The sequence below is a fragment of the Tachypleus tridentatus genome, chromosome 7, assembly GCF_004210375.1.
Source record: "Tachypleus tridentatus isolate NWPU-2018 chromosome 7, ASM421037v1, whole genome shotgun sequence".
NCBI classification, from domain to species: domain Eukaryota; kingdom Metazoa; phylum Arthropoda; class Merostomata; order Xiphosura; family Limulidae; genus Tachypleus; species Tachypleus tridentatus.
Genome location: NC_134831.1, coordinates 32,400,511 through 32,420,199, shown reverse-complemented (window position 1 = coordinate 32,420,199; position 19,689 = coordinate 32,400,511). Strand labels below are relative to the sequence as shown.

Below are 19,689 nucleotides of genomic sequence, written 5' to 3'. Positions count from 1 at the left end.
TCCACATAAGCGAGGGCCTTCAGTTAATTAGAATACTCTCTCCAACATGCCAATGTAGGCAGCTACTGTTTGACGCCCCTGTATAACCTGAAGCTCCATTGTTCCAGATCATAATGGAACCTCCTCCACTGTGTCGTGTAGAAAATATCTCCCGTATGATATCCTTATCGTGCCAGTAACGTTGAAAGCCATCTGGACAATCCAGGTTTGTTTGTTTTTTCTCATCAGAGAACAAACCCTTTGTCCACGTTTCTACGTCCCATGTTTGATGCTTCTCAGCAAAGTTTAACCGAGCTGTTTCGTGGTGTGGAAGGAGGCGTGACCGTTGAAGACATTTACGGTTTTTTAAAGCCTTTCTCTCGTAGATGCTGTCTTATTGTTGTTGAGCTGCATTCTGCGTCCGTAAGGGCCTTAATCTGGTTCGACGATCGGCTGGTGTCTTGCCAGAAAACCCGTCGAATCATCCTGCTCAACGCCGGCGAAATTTTCTTGGGCCGACCATTTGAAATTCTTGTTCCGTATCCCTCAGGGTCTTTTCAGAAATTTGCAATAGCAGGTTTATTATGCCCAATCTCACCAGCGATGGCACATTGAGAGAGACCTTGCTTTTGCAGCTCGACAATTCTGCCACGTTCAAACTCTGTTAACTTTTTAGCTTTTGCCATGTTTTTACGCAATGTAGCACAGGAGATGTCAAAATGCATATTTTTTCTTTATGTTCATTGATCTTAAGATTTTGACCAGTAGCGTATATTTTGTTCAGGAATCTCTCTGAAGTGTAATAACGTAAACCTGAAAGTTTTAAAGATCGAGAAATTGAAAATTTATCACACACAGATAGACAATTCTTTTCATAGTATAGCCTACCAACTTTTTTATTCACGAATATTAAACCCTCTATGAACTTCAATGAAACAGTTTCTGTAATCATGTTTGTAAAGATTTTTGTATTACTGATACGTGATAATGGTGCATTAGCGAAACAGCTTATTTGCAAAGTAGTTTTTTCTTCTTCCAACAATGTCACAATCTAAATCCCAACAGAGGGCAATGCATACTCAGAAAAAAAACCAAAGAAATATTTTGTCCCAGTAATTACATACCATTAGTCTTACGGTCAGTTGTGAGAAACGTTTTGAAAATTCTGATATAAAAATGCTTTGCAAAGTCTTTAATTAAAAAGTTTAGAATCTCACTGGGCAATCAACATAGTTTCTTGACATTATTTGAACATCTGCTTGTTTAGATGAGACAAGAATGAAGATTTGGTGCATTTTGATTTTCAGAAAACATTTGTTTGACATCCTGCCACATACAAACAGAGTTCTTAAAGATTATTTTAAGTGTGGAGGGTAAGTTAGCAAAGTGGACAGAATAGTGGCTGAATGGAGATAAGCAGAGAGTTATATATATGTAAAACGGCTGGTTTGGGTTGAGAAAAATTTGTATGTAGAGGAGTAAACAACGTTTCGACCTTCTTCGGTCATCGTCAGGTTCACAAAAAAAGAAAGAGGTTACTGACCGATAGGTGACCACATTTTTGAAGGGGTTTGTGTAATTGAGTGTGGGAATGTAGAGGGCATACATAGACGTTTGAATATATATTTTTAATAAAGGTATAAAGGTGTTCCTTTGTATTGATTCATTTTGGGCTTGAGTTGTTGTATAAGTAAAGCTTCTTTAATTTTGCGTTTGTTTATTTAGTATTTGAGTGTTTTCTATGGTTATGTCGTGTTTATTTGATTTGCAGTGTTCGAAAACGTGTGAAGGTGACTTTATATTCTTTGAATTTGGTTTCCATTTTTCTACTTGTTTCTCCAATATAGAAGTCGTGGCAGTTATCACATTGTATTTTATAAATAATGTTGGTGTGGTGTTTGTCAGTGTAGTTTTTACATAGCATAGACCTCAGTTTTGTGCCTGGTTTTTGAATAAATTTGGTATTAACTGGAATGGCATATTTAGTTACTAGTTTTTGACAAATGTTGGTTATTTTTTTGCTGATGTCGGGAATATATGGTATGCAGCAGTATATGATTTCGTGATTTTTTAATTTGTGGGATATATTTACTTTTGTTAGTTGATTTTGCCTTTTGTTTAAGTGTGCGCGTATAATGCTTTCTACGGTTTGTGGAGGCAACTTATTGACGTTGATGAAGTATTGTTTTATTTTGTTTAATTCATCGTTAATGGTGAGCATAGTTTCATGGCTGTGTTTATTTGGTTTCTTAGTATGTTGAGTTTTTTTTGTTTCGTTTCATGTGCTGAGTTCCAAGGAATGTATAGTCCAGTGTGGGTGATTTTTAGGAAGATTTCTGTTTTAAATTGTGTATTGGTTCTTGTAATTTTGAGGTTAAGAAATGATATTTGATTACTTTCTTCCTGTTTAAATGTGAAGTTAATGTTGGAATGTATAGCGTTAATGTGATTGAATAAATTAAGTGTGTGTTCTGTAGATGTGAATCCCGCAATTGTGTCATCTACATATCTGTACCAGTATAGTGGTGGATGTAATGCTGTGTTAATTGCTTGTGTTTCAACTTGTGTCATAGAAATATTGGCTAGAAGTAGTGATACTGGGTACTGGGTTGTCTATGCTCAGGCAATTTGTTTGTATATAGTTGTGGTTGTTGAACATGAAATTTGTCTTCATCTTGGTGAATTCTATGAGGGTTGCTAACTGGTTGCTGGGAATGTCTATTGATGGGTTAGGGTCTCGGATGTCGAGTTCTAAGGCTATCTTGCAGGTTTCAGTGGTTGGAACTTCCGTAAAGAGGGATATAACATCGAAACTGGCCATTAAGGCTTCATGATTAAGTTGATTAGGTTAGGTTTGAAGTTAAATGAGTCGTTGATGAATGAGCTGACTGATGTTACATATTTAGAGAATCCCCATGCTATATGTTTACCAATATTGTAATTAAACGATTCATATATGGACATTATTGGTCGTAGTGGACAATCTGGTTTATGAGGTTTGGGATGCAGTATATTTGTGGTGAGCGTGAGTCTGCCTTGCGTAGGTAGGAATAAAGTATTTTTGACATTGTGTTGGCTTTTTTTCATTTTTAGTAGTATTTTGTTTAGTTGGGTTTCGTATATCTTTGTTGGATTTGTGTGTATTAGTTTAAATTTCCTTGTGTCTGATATAATGTTTTTAATTTTTTGGATGTATTCATTATGACTATAGCGTTTCCTTTATTTAGTTTTAGAATTGTTATGTTTTTGTCTTGTTTTAGGTTTTCAATGGAATTAAAGTCCCTTTTTGTAATATTGTTTTTTAGTTTTCTGTTTTGTGAAATTATGATGATGATTTTGTGAGAAAATTCTTTGAAAAAATCGTTTAAGGTGTTTCTGGAAAATATAAATGTTTAATATTTTCTGGGAAGTTTGGCTGTTGGATGTCAATAAAATTGTCGACGTTGTCTTCTCTCTGTTGGTTGTTTTCTTGTTTTTGTTTTCTGTGGAAAATATCACAAGGTTTCTGGCTAGGTCTTCTAAACATGTTTTGATTTCTAAGGTTGGAATGTACCTAGGTGGTATTGCGAAGTTGAGTCCTTTGTTAAGTAGATATATCTCGTCTGTGTTTAATTGTCGGTCAGATCTGTTAATTATGAGGTTAGTGAACGGTTTGTCGTGTTGTCTTTTCTGTTGTTTTTATCTTAGTTTTTCTAATTTTTAGTACTGGTAGATTTTTTCGTCCCTGTCGTTCCTAGTGTTGATTTGGTTTATGTTTCGTTGTATAAGTCCGTAAATCTCTGGTTAAATGCAGCATGCCAGTTGATGGCAAGTCATGTAGTTCTTTGTATTTCGTGTTCAACATGGCTTTAAGTAGTTTTTTTTTCTGTAAATTTTGGATGTTTCTGCATTGATTAATTTTTTTATAGTTTTTACCTTTACAAAGTTTTGGGTTAGTTGTTCCTTTCTTCATTTTTAAATGAAATATAAGTCATTTCTTCTATTGATAATTGTTTTGTTTAAGTTTCTTAGTTTCTTTACGATCGTATGAGCGTGCACTATTAATAGTAGTGTAAGGTAAACAAACGCAAAATTAAAGAAGCCTTACTTATACAACAACTCAAGCCCAAAATAAACCAACACAATAGAACACCTTTATACCTATATTAACAAATATAATCAAACATCTAAGCTCGCCCTCTACATTCCTACATTCAGTTACACAACCCCTTCAAAAATGTGGTCAGCTGTCGGTTAGTTACCTCTTTCTTTCTTTGTGAACCTGACGATGACCGAAGAAGGTCGAAACGTTGTTCACTCCTCTGTATAAACAATTTTCTCAACCCAAACCAGCCGTTTTTACACATATATTTTTCTCTACAAGTTGGTTTTCTCGTCATCACTAATTATTATTTCATCAAGCAGAGTTATTATAAATGGAGGGCAGTCAAACTTTTTGATTTACATAATTGATATTGATGTTAAAATGGACAAAAAATTAATTAAATTTGATGATAATATTACAGTCTTTGGTGTTACTATCTGGGAAGAGGATGTAGCCAATTTATAAAAGGATATTGACCATTTAGCTAGAAACGCAAATAAATTGCAGATGGGTTTTAATTATAACATATGCAAGATAATGCATCTGAGTTACTATAATTTAAATCATAATTTCTTGGGAATAACCCTAACAGTGTCATAAAAGAAAACGATCTTGGTGTAATAGTTGATCAACCATGGTAGAACGAGAGAATAAATTTTGGCAAGGTACATTTCATTTTTAACCAAGACAGTTATTTTTTAACAGGGTGGTTGACCTTTGAAACGGTTGCCTTTGGATGTTGTGGAGGGAATAAATTTAAGTGAGTTTAAGAGAAAGCTTCATGAACAACAAGGGCTGGCTTTAAGGATTTTTAAAATTTTATTTATTAATAATTTTAGTTTAGTTCAGAGGATGGACCAACAAATCCCATGTTGTCCCATAACTATTACTTATTATGCTATAGCTTTATATCTGCAGGCAATTTTATGTACCTTTCGCAAACATAGATATATTTTTAGTACACGCTGACAGTTTCTGAACACATTTACAATAAAAGCTGGATTTGCTTCTAAAATTATTTTTTAATATATATAGTGTTCTCCCGCCTTTAACCAGTATAAATAATATTGAGAAAATGCTTGTGTGGTATAATGGCTTGACACTACTTACTGAGGACCGTAACTGAGAAATCCATGTTATGAATATCGGCTCCACTACCCCCTTCCTTAAGTTTGCATTCAAACTGACCATTGTCTGCATCATACTTTGCATGCGAGATAAGAAGGTCATATCTTCCATCGTTTGGGGCGAATTCCACTTCATAATGAGGGTCTAGGGCCACTCCACTAATAGCCGCATTGTCTTTTCCATCATTGTTTGTCCGAATCCAGTAGTACAAAACATTTCCTGACGACAGTGCTGGGTTGAACCTACACTGGAGACGAGCCGTTTTGCCCTCCACAACATCTTTGTTCACCTTTGGCAACGCATGCACAGAGACTAGGACTGAAAGTATAAAGTTACATTATTCAAATTGTGCTTCTGTAGCAAAAATGTCACTATACAAAATCTAGTAAACATTTATTGTCTATGTTAAGTGGCATTTAGTTTTATAACGTTAGTTTCATTAACAGCGTTCAATAAAATGTTTACTATATATATAAAACTTTCCTAACCTGATGAAGAAATGCAAATCATATTCACAATTAGGACTAAACAAACCCCTAAGCTGGCAGAACTAATGAAATTTTATTGGAGTTACGGTCGCTAATGTTGATAATAGTGAGGATATCCAACTGATGATTCAACGAATTCTAATGAGTTTTGATAAATTTTTGTTAGGACGTTATATGAAATTAACTATATTAAATACTGGGTTATTTTCTGTTTTCAATTATATAGGAGATTGCTTTGATCAGAAATTAATAATAAATACTGATTTTAGTTGTTTTACTTGTATTAAACTGGGAATGAAAATTACTTTTCACTAGCAAATATATTAATCCTAACTGTATATTTCATTTTGACGCGAAAACTATTATTTTTTATTCAGTATTGCAATATTGTTATTTTATTAATTTTTAATACTTCTCTGTCACCAGGGCCTTGCATGTTTGATGATTTTTTGATGAGTTGTTTTTTATTTGACAATAAATATTTTACTTCTGGTATTAACCACACTATGCAGCTTAGTTACTGCTAATAACAATAACTGTTTATTTATTTTCATGCATAAAGATACAGAAAGGACTCTCTGTGCTCTGCTCGTCACGGGTATCGAAACCCAGTTTCTAGCAGTTTAAGTCCGTAGGTATACCACTGTGCTACTGGGGGCAATAACAATAAAACAATGATAATAAAGACTGAAAACATTTCACCGACTATATGATTGTCTGGAATACGCGTAACTTTATTCAATGAACAGAACAGTTTAATTCAAAAGAACACGTCTACAAGGACTGCATTAAATTATCTTGCGGCCAGAACTGCGTTAAGGAACTTTCCTAACCTGGTAAAGAAATGCAAATCAAACTATCTTGGAAAATGGTACTTGCTCCAAAAATGTTGTTCATCGTGGTTTCACTTCATATTTTAGGTCCTAGAAAACAATCGTTGGGTTTTATTTGGCTTGAATTCTACTCTTAAGCCTAAAGCCACCAATGTTGATTACTGATAGCAAAGTGAGGTGTTTTAAGTCTTTCTAGAGGTATTTTTATTTCTGAAAATAGGCACACGTGATGGTACTTTCTATGTTCAAAATATGTCAATATTTGACGGAAGTTTTTTATAATGTCCAAAATTAATCCGAAATAGTAAGTTTTAACTATGCTCCCCTGTAGATGGAAAATAAACAATAATACCCTGAGCTCTCTTAATAAAACTACCAGTATATTATTCTGCACATTTAATTTCAATCATAAACGAAACAATAAAAAAATACGAAGAAACACACACAAAATAAAACTTTCCAATTCTCTTTTAAAAAGTCTATATTTCATGTCAAGGACAAACAAATCTTTGTTTTGATAGAAACATACTAAATTAAACTTAAGCACTTCATAACAATCAACGTTTCTAAAATATAGTGTAGAAAAAACCTTCACCCTAATCCCATCAACATTACAACAGATCATTTTTATAAACCATCAGAAAGAATATAAAATTAGAATAACTGAACAGTTTAAAAAGAACACATTGCAATAAAAAGATAGTGCAACGTAACATCTAATTTTTAAAGCTGTAATATTTAATAAATACAATAATCAAGACACAAAACCTGGCAAGACATGACGGTAATTATAGACCAACTTCGATCTTAATTTAACTAGTAAGCCTAAAACAAAATATATGCTTTTTGAAAAATATTATATATCTCCTCTGTGTGTGTGTGTAATCTTGATATAACACTGATTTAACAAAGTCGTTTTTTTTAAAGCATGACGTTATCACTTCTGCTAGGTTCTACCCGAGGGATATTATTATTATTATGCCTATTTTAATACTTACTACTGGAACAGCGTTATCCGAAAGCAGTACAATGCATAAAAACAGGAAAACATAGCTATAATCAAAGCATGGCCTGTGGTGCTACTAGAACTATTGATTACCAAATGCACTAACCTCATATTACAAACAACTTTTACTCTGCTCAAAACAAGAAATCGTTAGACGATAGAATGTCAGTGTATAGTTATTTAAGTGATTCTAGTCATACTTTGTGTATGATAGACATTTACTGGACGTATACGCTGATTCAAAACATCCTTTCATGGTTTTGAATGTTCCTCAATGCGAGCCAAACAAGATTATGACTAGAAATACCGGCATTTATCAATTTTTTAAGGTTATGTTTGCCGTCGATACTTATATAATTATAACAATTATTTGTTGTGCTAGCTCGTCTGATAAACTATAAACAAGAAATGAATGAACGAGAGTTTGTTTCTATTGTAAGAGAACAAGGCAGTAGACAAGTTTAACTTTGATGGTTTTCTTCTCCCCAGGTGGCGTTCGACTTTTGTAAAGCTATAAAGTTTTACTGATGGACGGAACACTGGTCTGTCTTCTTCAAATATCTATGACTAACTTAGAAACGAATTTATATGACACGAGAACCTGAACATGTCTCTTGTCAACCAAGTACCAGTGAATTTTCAAAATTTAGCAGATGAGGGACAATAAATTAAACGTTCTTATTATGAGCTCATGAAATTACAATGAGAACTTGTGTGTGTAGCATCCATCAGTCCTATGATAGTTTGAACATTATAAACATGTAAGGGTCGCGGGATCGAATTCCCGTCACACAAGATTTGCTCGTCACTGCAGCCGTGGTACGTTATAATGTGATGTTCAATCTTACCATTTGATGATAAGTTGGCTAAGCTGCTCTCCCTCTAGTTACACTGCTAAATTAGGGACGGCTAGTGCAGATAGTCTTCGTGTAACTTTGCACGAAATTCAAAGCAAACAAACTTTTCTAGAATGCAACGCGCAGCCATTTAGCAAGTGAAAGAAAAGGGGGAAGAGGAAAAAACTTTTATCCAAATATTGAGAAACTTGTATACTAATGATGTTACATGTTTACGTGTATACTAATGATGTTACATGTTTATGGTAAGACGAAGATTAGTACCGTTTTCGTTTTCTAATGACAAGACACTAAAATTTTGTTACTTACTATGGATTCAATAACAAATACACAATCTCAAAAATACCTACTAAAGTTGATATCGTAATTATACTTTATATTGTAGTAAATGACTTCGTTTTCTTGTTACAACGTAACGATGAAAATTGGGAATTATGTCCATTGCTGTCTTTAGTAAACTGTACTTGATTTGAATTACATTAATTTTTTATTTGTAGTTTTTTGATATGATTATTTCAGTTTTGGGACCACAATGTTGCTTAGTAATAATCTGTTTACGTGAATATGAAATATATTTGCACCGTTTTAAACACTACATACAGAGATTAAAAGCTATTGAAGATTATACCAATAATATAAATTCTCCATACGATCATTTAATAGCTAAACATTAAGAACACCTTGCTCATTATAAAAAGGATCAAAACTAATAAAGCAAATAACAACAAACCTGTATCTACTCACATGATAAAAAAATTAGTTTTATAACATCACTTGAAATAAAACATCTCTTCCTGTAAATCAGCTGTTGCGTTGAAGGATTATAACCCTAACATTCGTCATTCAACGCCTGCCGTGGACACAGCAGGTGGCTAACTCATCGTGAAGCTCTGTGCTAAACAACAAACAATAAAGCATCTTCAAAACTGTGTGGTATTGGTATTAAGGCCTCTCTTCCATTTCTATAAAAGGAAGTGAAAAAAGCTAATAAGAAAATTGATGTTAAGTCTGAAATAATGGAAGAAATTAATGTCTTGTTGGTCTACAAGTCAAGATTTTAGCCTCGGGAAGTATGTTTATGACAAGACCGGTTTCTGCTCTTTGACACAACATTTGAAAATTCTATTTCTGTTTTTTTTTTTTACTTTGTTAATGACGGCAATTACCAAATAGAGAATAGCATTTCTGACAAGAGACTTGAAGCTCTCGGTGAATCAAGTAAAAGGTTGACGGACTCAGCGGTTCACCTTGAGTTCTGCTGCTGCTTGCTGGGGCGACAAAAGACCCTCACAAGAACGACTTGGGACCAGTCTACCAGTTAAAAGTATTGGTTAATCAATAAGAGAAGCTGACGTGTGACGCGCAAAGGTTTTACAAGTTCACAGCCACTGCCATGAATAGAGGCTCCAGCGGCTCAATAAAACCCTCTTTACCAACCACAAAAGAAAATGCTTATTATAAAGGAGAAACAGTCACAAACCTTTGATAAACATGATAAATAATATGGGAGGAAACACCGATTTATAAGCTTAAAGGAAAAGCTTTATTGATGATGCAACAACTACATGTTTCGACGGAACACTGGTCTGTCTTCTTCAGGTATTGCTCCCCGCTAGTACAGCGGTATGTCTCCGGATTTACAACGCTAAAATCAGGGGTTCGATTCTCCTCGGCTGAGCAGATAGCCCGATGTGGCTTTGCTATAAGAAAAACACATACACACAAACTCACTCTTCAGGTATTTATGAGTAATTTAGAAACGAATTTATAAGACACGAGAACCTGAACATGTCTCTTGTCGACCAGTATCAATGCATTTTCAAAATACAGTAGATGAGGGCATAATTAAACGTTCTTATTATGAGCTTAAGAAATTACAATGAGAACTTGTGTATGTAGCATCTATCAGTCCTACGATCGTTTGAACATAATAAACGTGAATAATTCTTTTTCATGTAAAGATTACATGCAACATACACTTATTACTTTGACCTCTAAACCTGGAGTGGGCGTGGCATAATGGTTGACAGTTGTCCACGGTTCGTGTTTATTATTCGTTACAGCTCGTTATAAAAGTGAAAATCGAAACCTATTATTCGATTAATTTTCCCAAGAATTTTCAATGGATGCTGTTGACTAACTCTCTTCTGTTTTACCAATTAATCAAATTCAGGAACAGCAAGCACATATAATCTTTGTGTAGCTTTTCATGCATACCACAAACAAACCTCTGAATGCATTTGAGAACACGTAGATTAATTGCTATCCATAGTTTAAGTCCTCAAAGGTCACCTGTTGAAAGGAGGGGAATCTTCGGATCGGATGCTCGGCAGTAAACTTGAAGGTATATTAATGATAAGATATGGGATTCAATCTATGCAGTGGTCCAGTCGCAGGTGGCCTATTGTGCAGCTTTACGCTTAAACCAGTAAAGAAATGACAGAACAACTACTTATTTCACAAACACAGAGCGAACGGCTCGCGTCTATTCTTTGATTCAACAAGATATAACACTTGCAGTTCAATCGATGCCACTATACACATAAGCTCAGTTCAGAGGCTTTAACTGAACATATTTTAGCACATCTTATATGTAAAGAATGAAAATAAGGCTCAAATGAAAAACTCAAACAAAGAAAAAATAAACTAGATTTTACACTTTATTATTAAAGAACATATCATTGATGCAAGATTAGTGTAGTCTACAGTTGATACCAGAATAAACTGACAGATCACTAATTAAAACACGATTGTTTTGTCAAAATTAATAGCCGTTTCTCAGTTTTTACGAACAAAGCTATAATTCATTCAATCCTTTTCGCTCCGAGGTTCAAGTCGCGTCACTACCCATTAACTGTTATTAAATGCAGATCTCGGGTGTTTTGTTTTTCTATCCTATAGAGAATTTTCTTAAAATAAGATTTTATTGGGTATTTTTATTTATTGTAGAGCAAAACTGCATTAGGTTATCTGCTATGCCCACTAAAAGGAATCGATCCCCAAGTTTTATCGTTAACGTTAGAAAAACAACAACAGCAACACCGAGCTTGCCGATGTCCAAAGGAGAACTAGAGTATGAAACGTTGTTTAGCAGATAAAGTCTTTCGGAATTTAATGTAAAGAATTTAAAGATACGAATATCTATCTGAATGTTGTTTTTTTATCTTTCTGCGCTACGTTGACTCGCTTCTTTAGTTATTCTCGATGCACCTAATGTTGCTGTAGAGGTGACCCTGTCCCCACCCACTGCTTGTAAATATGTCCCACCCGAAATCTCTGCTGATCACACGTGCTTCAAATTTGAGGCTTTATCATATCTTGATGGAAACCTGTTTCATGGAGGCTGAACGTTGTTGAAAACATACAAGATGTACGCTACTAAACCGAGCCTGGCATGGCCAAGCGCGTAAGGCGTGCGACTCGTAATCTAAGTGTCGCGGGTTCGCGCCCGCGTCGCGCTAAACATGCTCGCCCTCCCAGCCGTGGGGGTGTATAATGTGACGGTCAATCCCACTATTCATTGGTAAAAGAGTAGCCCAAGAGTTGGCGGTGGGTGGTGATGACTAGCTGCCTTCCCTCTAGTCTTACACTGCTAAATTAGGGACGGCTAGCACAGATAGCCCTCGAGTAGCTTTGTGCGAAATTCCAAAACAAACAAACAAACAAGCTACTAAACCACTTGTTCCTATCTACCTCGTCACCAAAGAAAAAAGCATTCAAATACGACTTTGATGCGTAAAATTACAAAGCTGTTTGATGTCACCACAGATACGTGGGTAATAAAACAAGTACTCCAAATCCATGTACGTATACGACGTCCAGTGTAGATCTTTTTAGATAATCAAAGTAATGTATAGTTATTTCACTAAAGGGCTGCCATCGTGATATTTACTGGAATACTCGTGTATGAGCTTTGATGTGTGTTTAGCTATATACCGTTTCATTTTAATGATATAAATCTAAATATACAACTTTAATCTAGAATGATTTTCATTCAAAACGCTTAGATATTCATTTATTTTAAACTACAAATTCCCAGATTCATTCTTTAACTACTCAAATAACAGTCGTGTTGCGTTGGATGAAAGTTGAAGAAAAAGGGCGTCTTTGTGGGGTATGACAGATTACATGGTGTACTACTTAAAACAGCAGAAGGTGTTTTATGGAAATACTAAATCATGTATAAGGTTGGTATCACAAACACACGTACGCATGTTGGTTTGGTTTGTTTGGAATTTTAATAAAAAGTTACATCGGGGCTATCCGCACTAGCCGTCCCTAATTTATCAATGACAGACTAGGGTGAAGGCAACTAGTCAACATCACCCGCCATCAATTCTTGGGCTAGTCTTTTACCAAAGGACAGTAGAATGATCGTAAAATGTTAACGTTCCCTCGGTTGATAGGCGAACATGTTCAGTGTGACGGCGATTCGGGCCCTCTACTCACACTCTTATTTATACCAGACATCACGGGCGCAAACTAAAAACCAAGCTTTTACCGAATAATCTCAGACCTAAGAATTGTAAGTACGGGACTTCCAGTACAGTTTCTTGGCTTTTTTTTTTCTGCTGTTCTGATGCCTTTGTATCTCAATATAATAATATTAAAACCTTTTTTTCGGCTTTATCGAATACAAGAGATTGCCTCTGATGCTTTCTGTAGGCCATAAAATGGGGGTTGCCACTAATTCAACAACTATACGTAGCGGTAGCAAATATTAATTACTACTCTTCATATTACACACATTTTTACAAAAAACGGTGCATTTTTATTTTCCTTTTGTTGTGATTTCTTATTATTCCCACTTGATGCCTATTATTAAATGTGATAATATTATCTGTTGTGAATTAGGCAACTAGGTTAAGTAAACACTGATCAAATGTGGAAAATGTATAAAGACAAATACATTCCTTATAGTAGAAGGCAGCTCACAAAAGATGAGAGAAAAAACTAAAGAAAAGTATGACAAACTTAAAATTTAAAATGACTGGTATGAAAGGAAATGTACAAGTTATAGAAGTTGAAGAAAGTTGGCTGAAAATGTAAAAATTAACAGTAAGGATGTCTTTAAATACATTAAGGGGAATAAAGGGTATAGAACTTTTGACAAATGATAAAGACTCTATCTGATGATTATTGAGATAGTTATTATACTTTTTATTTAATTTCACTAATAAAGATCTAAGGAACATTCCTCATCTTGAGCTGACACAGGGAAACAGGATCGAAGAAGATGATCACAATAATTCTGAGCTTAACAAAAAATTGGAAAATTTAAAGACCTACAAGGTTCTTAGATATAATGGGTTTTAAAGTAGGTTAAGGATTTGATGTGTGAGCAATTTGCTATTCCTATAGTTGGTAGTTGGCGAATGATACTCCTCTTTTAAAAGAGAGAGGTTTACAAAAATTGTCCCAGTAATTATAGACCTGTTAACTTTGCATCATTTGTTGGAAACGTTTTAAAAAGTGTAATAAAACACATCCTGGCTCTGGCATACTCTCACCAAAGCTAATGAAAGGGGACTGCTGGCGTTGCTTAGTGATTGTTCCTTATTTTAGCTTCGTGGTTCAAGTGACCTTAATTGGATAATACAGCTGGTGTCGGTTTCATAGCAACAATTGGTGTAAGAGAAGAACAATATAATGTTTAATTTGATCTGCACAACTGCAGATTCATGGTAAGAAAAAGAATATTGCCTGCTATATAATTGCACTTTGTAATTTTCATACCTTGCCCTAATGTTCGTCATATTGTTTCACATGATGTTAAGAACAACGTACCTTTGAAAGTACGATAGAATAGGGTATGATTTGAGAAAATTTGACAGACTGATAGATTTAATCTGAGGATATGTGATCAGTTATTAGTAAAACTCCAGTCATTATCTATTGAATGGTAATTTTGCAAAGTACTATGCACGAGACACCTTTTGTTTCTTATATTAATACACTGATAGAAAGAGAAAGCAAAATTTATGAAATTTAAATGAATAGAACTGATCACAAAATATACTCTAATCAAATGTTTTGGCTTTTCGTGGATTAAAAAAAAAGATTGAATGTTCCAGAACTTTCTTATATTTTCTATAACATTTTCGGGTTGTTACTTCATGCACCCTATCCCAAATCAAGGACCCTTTTATTATAATGTTTAACAATTTATCATGTAACAAATAATGAAATACAGTCACGTGAAAAAATTAAGACACCCTATGAAAGCCTGTGTATTTTTGTAAATTTTGGATATATAGACATTTAATCTCAATTTTAACAATACTGAGAGATTGAAGTAATATAATTAAACAACCAAAACTGAAGAAAAGACTTTTCAAGATCTTCTGTAATGTTATTCTACAAAAATGCATATTCTGAGGAAAAAGTTAGGACACCCCCACATTTATTCCCACTTACAATGGGAATAAACTCACACACAGGTGTATCACACCAAGTGAACATGATTAGAAGATCGTTACTCAGCATTTTAAATGAGGCTTGCCCTATTTAAACCTCAAATATTTAGTTTGGTGTGCTCTTGACTGTTGAAGCGAGAGTGAGCACCATGGTGAGAGCAAAAGTGCTGTCTGAGGCCTTCAAAAAGAAAATTGTAGCTGCTTATGAGTCTGGTAAGGGATTTTAAAAGATCCCAGAGGATTTTGAAATCGGCCATTCCACTGTCCGGAAAATAGTCAACAAGTGAAGGGCTTTCAAAACAACTGCCAACATGCCCTGGTCTGGTCGTCCAAGCAAGTTCACCCCGAGAGCAGACCGCAAGATGCTAAAAGAGGTCTCCAAACACCCTAACATGTCATCACGGGACCTACAGCAGGCTCTGGCTATTGTTGATGTGTAAGTGCATATCTCTACAATCAGAAAGAGACTGCACAAGTGTAACTTGCATGGGAGGTGTGCAAGGAGGAAACCTTTGCTCTCTGAGAGAAACATCAAGACCATACTGAAGTTTGCCAGAGAGAATGTAGACAAGGACAAGGACTTCTGGAATAATGTTCTTTGGACAGATGAGTCCAAATTTGAATTACTTGGATTCCAAAACAGAGGACATGTTTTGCGTAAACCAAGTACAGTATTCCAGGAAAAGAACCTCATACCAACTGTGAAACATGGAGGTGGAAGTGTCATGGTTTGGAGCTGCTTTGCTGCAGCAGGACCTGGACAGCTCACAATCATAGAATCCACCATGCATTCTACTGTGTATCAGAGGGTGCTTGAGGAACATGTGAGTCCATCTGTAAGAAAATTAAAGCTGAAGCGGAACTGGATCCTGCAACACGACAATGACCCAAAACAAACCAGTAAATACACCAAGGACTGGCTGAAAACTAAGAAATGGAGAGTCCTGGAATGGCCGAGTCAAAGCCCAGATCTTAATCCCATTGAGATGCTGTGGGGTGACTTGAAACGGGCTGTACATGCAAGAAACCCCTCAAACATCTCACAACTGAGAGAATTCTGTTTTGAGGAGTGGGCAAACATTCTTCAGACCGATGTTAGATATTGGTAGATGGCTACAAGAAGCGTCTCACTGCAGTTATTTCAGCCAAAGGGGGTAACACTAGCTATTAGGGGGTAGGGTGTCCTAACTTTTTCCTCAGTTAGAATATGCATTTTTGTAGAATTACATTTACAGAAGATCTTGAAAAGTCTTTTCTTCAGTTTTAATTGTTTAGCTATATTCCTATAATCTCTCAATATTGTTAAAATTGAGATTAAATATCTATATATCCAAAAATGTTACAAAAATACACAGGCTTTCTAAGGGTGTCCTAACTTTTTCACATGACTGTATATATTTTAATTTCTTTAACATTATTTAATTGGCGGTAATACATTTGATCACATGTATTCTACATGTACAACAAATTACATAAAATCATTCCATATGATCGAAAGAAGCAATTTTTCTTTTAATGTTTTATTTATTTTTGGTGATTATTCATAACGGACTTTTCGACAGGGAAAAACCAAATATTTCTTTAATAAATTAGGGTGGGAAAGTCAAGAAAACATCAAAGCAAGCCAGCATCTGAATTTGGATTACACGTTGATCTCAGACCCAAACTAGATAAATCAATACGGAATAATAAGACGCTCCCCAATGGGTCACGGGTAGCTTTAAATTTAATTCCCCGTGGCGAAAAGAGCACAGCTTTGCACTAAGACAACAACACAATAAAGAACACAGTGTTTACTTGCTTGTGTTAAACCCCTAAATAAACAAGCCCTAACGAAACTTATTAAACCAGGAATATAAAAAAAGAAAAATACTCGCTTCTTAGCAAAACAGTAGCTAATCTTCTGTAATATAAGTTCCATCGAAATTATTTAGCAAAACAGTAGCTAATCTTCTGTAATATAAGTTCCATCGAAATTATTTGTACTTTTTTGTACGGAAATCACACTACGCCCCGGTTTTACCTAGAGCATACACAGGAAATGATCAACTTTAATAACACTTTTAAATGAAAATAGTTTACAACAGCTGTTGTTCAAAAAAAAATATTGACGTATCGCCTTTCGCACATTTAAATCTTTAGTCTCGGCGTCAAGAATCGTGGGACGAAACTCCATGGTTGTAGACATGATTTAGCCAGTTATGGGTTACTTGTTTGGCACACTCCGTTTAATATGTACCAGATGTTCCCACGCAATCTGATTAACTAGACTATTAAGATGACGTGGCCCCGCAGCAGTCTTTGTCTGTGAGATAATTACACAACTTTCAAAACCACGGGTACATGTATGAATAACAGAAGACTACAGACGTTCCTTGCAAATATATTTGTTAGCGTAAAAATATTCGTTTTTTGTTCATCTGTAACAAGATGTAAAAAACAAAAGGCTTTGGTCGTGAACTTTCAGGAACTATAAGATCAAGCTTCACAATACTCGATAGTCAAGCTGATGTTAAGAGAAAAACTTTAATATTTGGAGTTATTACTTTATATGTTAAAACAACGCTAACTCTGGTACTTTACTAATCAAAGTTGAAGAAGTCCAAGATTGTAACTATTATAAACGTTTAAAAGTTAATATGCTAAGAAGAAAAAATTACTATCAGATAACTCACAGTACACGTAATAAAACGTTGAAGGAAATAAAAACATTGTAATAAAACTATTTGTAACTTTTAATACTCCGTTGAATAAAGCTTCACTTGGCGACATTTTTTACAGCAGATACAGCTAGAAACTACAATTCAGCTGGTTATGGCGTCAGTTTGTTGTCGCAATGCAAACAGATATGTTTTTGGTTCCTAGTGTGAAATAAGTTGGTTTTGGTTCTCAGTATGACATAATGTTGACTAGCAGGTCACTGATCCTTTTACTGTCATGAAATATTCTTAATTACTTGAAATAAACTCCAGTATGGTTAAAACAAGGATAAATTAATAGATAGTTCAGTCATTGGCTTCTGCAAAAACGCGTAACTGAAACTTACTTGTTACATTTAGAACTTATAAATGCGGGTTCTCACAAGCTCACTTTATCTTTCGACTTAATGACGAAGCGATCTTGACGTAAGTGGGTGAACATAAACCCTGAAATCTAAACTTGACAGAAGACAGACAACCTATCATTGGAGACAACAAGTGGCGAGTTTAACTCAAAACGTGGTGGCAGGAACCTTGGTGAATAATTGCTGATTGTGGTTATTAATTCATTTCGGTCAACACAGAGTGCTTTGTAAGAATGTATTAGCGTTTAAGCTAATTCACTAGAGAATAATATACCGAACACGCCTACAATTCTACAAAATAAATCTTAGTACATTAAAAATACATTACAGACAGATGTTAGATAAAGGTACACATTACAGACAGATGTTAGATAAAGATACACCGTCTCTCTACTAAACAAAAAAGCATTAAAATTCAAAATAATCTTCAAAATTTTATTGATTTATAACATTGTTGATAGAAGAGAAGTCCACAGAGGTCAACACTATACTTCACTGGTCATCAAAAGGTTACAGTCATACTGAATGAGGATTTATGCAGTTAATATTCAACTCACATCAAGCGTGATCAACCTCCTACGTTTGAAAATAGGAGGTCATTTGTAGAATAAATTTTATTTTGGTCTACTTGGAATGACCGCTAAACTTACTGAGAAATCGCGGGTTGATTGTAACTAAGTCTTGTTACTTGTGCTTTTCTATTCTAAAAAATATTAACTACAAGTCAAAACAGAATAGCTCTGAACTTGTCACGTGTTGTTGAGACTTTTCTTTGCAGACTCGAGGACAGAGCGTACAACACTGGGGAATTTTCTTTCAGATTTCTCTTCTAGTGAATACTAAAGTTTATTATGAACTGAACCATACTTCATATATCTTAACTCACTCAGTGATTGTGTAACTATGGTTACCAATGGACGGCTACCTGCTGTTACGAGTCTTCAATTTCCAATCAGGCAAGTTGTTTCCACGTCTAACGGCTGGCATCCTGGAAACTACAGTTGCTCCCAGGGGTTTATTAGGGTGAGCAACGATGCAAGACACCAAACCCTCGTTTCTTTAGCAGTTCGAAAGCTCTTTTTCTCTACTTACTGTCAACAGGTGGTGCTCAAGGTTAAGTTTACAGACGGTTTTGTGTTACGAGGTGTTTTCACCTCAACTATTTAGACTTGGATTTATTTCCAAAAGCATAGCTTTAGATGGTAACAAGTAATTACATGTTTCTTAACATGATTTCTGCCATAAATGGCCACGTTGAAGTGGATCAGAACCGTTATTGATTTCATAATACGAAGGAATGTTCGTACGACAGAATATAACATTATTCTAACTTCACAATAATGGTAAATAATTTATTTAAAAACATACTCGACGCTGTTTATTTGTTGTAGTAAAAATAGAAACAACACCCATGACAAAACAGGCTTTACAAGACCATGTAACCAGTTTCATTACTGCAAAGAACCAATATATCAAAATCTCTATAACTGGCTAATGTATGAAATTAACTGTACCTACAGACTTAAGTGTCTTTTTACAGTATAAATAAGACTAAGCTGTATGAAGCTTAACTTATTAGGCTTAACTCTTACACCAAGATTTTGTTATTATCGACCCTTTTTAATTATTAGTTTTTATATTGTCTCGTATGTTTTAATGCAATATCGTACATTTCTTTCACGTAATGTTTGTTTGTCGTTAAGCGCAAAGCTAAACATTGGGCTATCTATACTGTATCCACCATGTGTTTCGATTGGGATTTAGTTGTGTCGTTGTGGGCGAACTGGGATGGTCAAGTTCGTTTCAAACCTTGCAAAAGATTAAAACACTAGGA

General features: G+C 34.9%; 1 protein-coding gene across 5 annotated transcripts in view; it reads right to left on the bottom strand.

The window, feature by feature from the left end:
- The window catches only part of LOC143255376 (cell adhesion molecule DSCAML1-like), a 77,830-nt gene that overhangs the window by 18,597 nt on the left and 39,544 nt on the right, over positions 1 to 19,689 (bottom strand). For 3 of the 5 annotated variants that reach the window (XM_076510934.1, XM_076510936.1, XM_076510938.1), the window contains exons 2-3: positions 6,513 to 6,602; positions 5,174 to 5,509 (exon numbers count right to left, since the gene is read on the bottom strand). In XM_076510934.1, coding sequence (XP_076367049.1) covers positions 5,174 to 5,509; positions 6,513 to 6,576 — 400 coding nt within the window. In that variant the 5' untranslated portion in view covers positions 6,577 to 6,602. The remainder of the gene's footprint in view (positions 1 to 5,173; positions 5,510 to 6,512; positions 6,603 to 19,689) is intronic. The other 2 variants (XM_076510935.1, XM_076510937.1) reach the window with 1 other exon arrangement.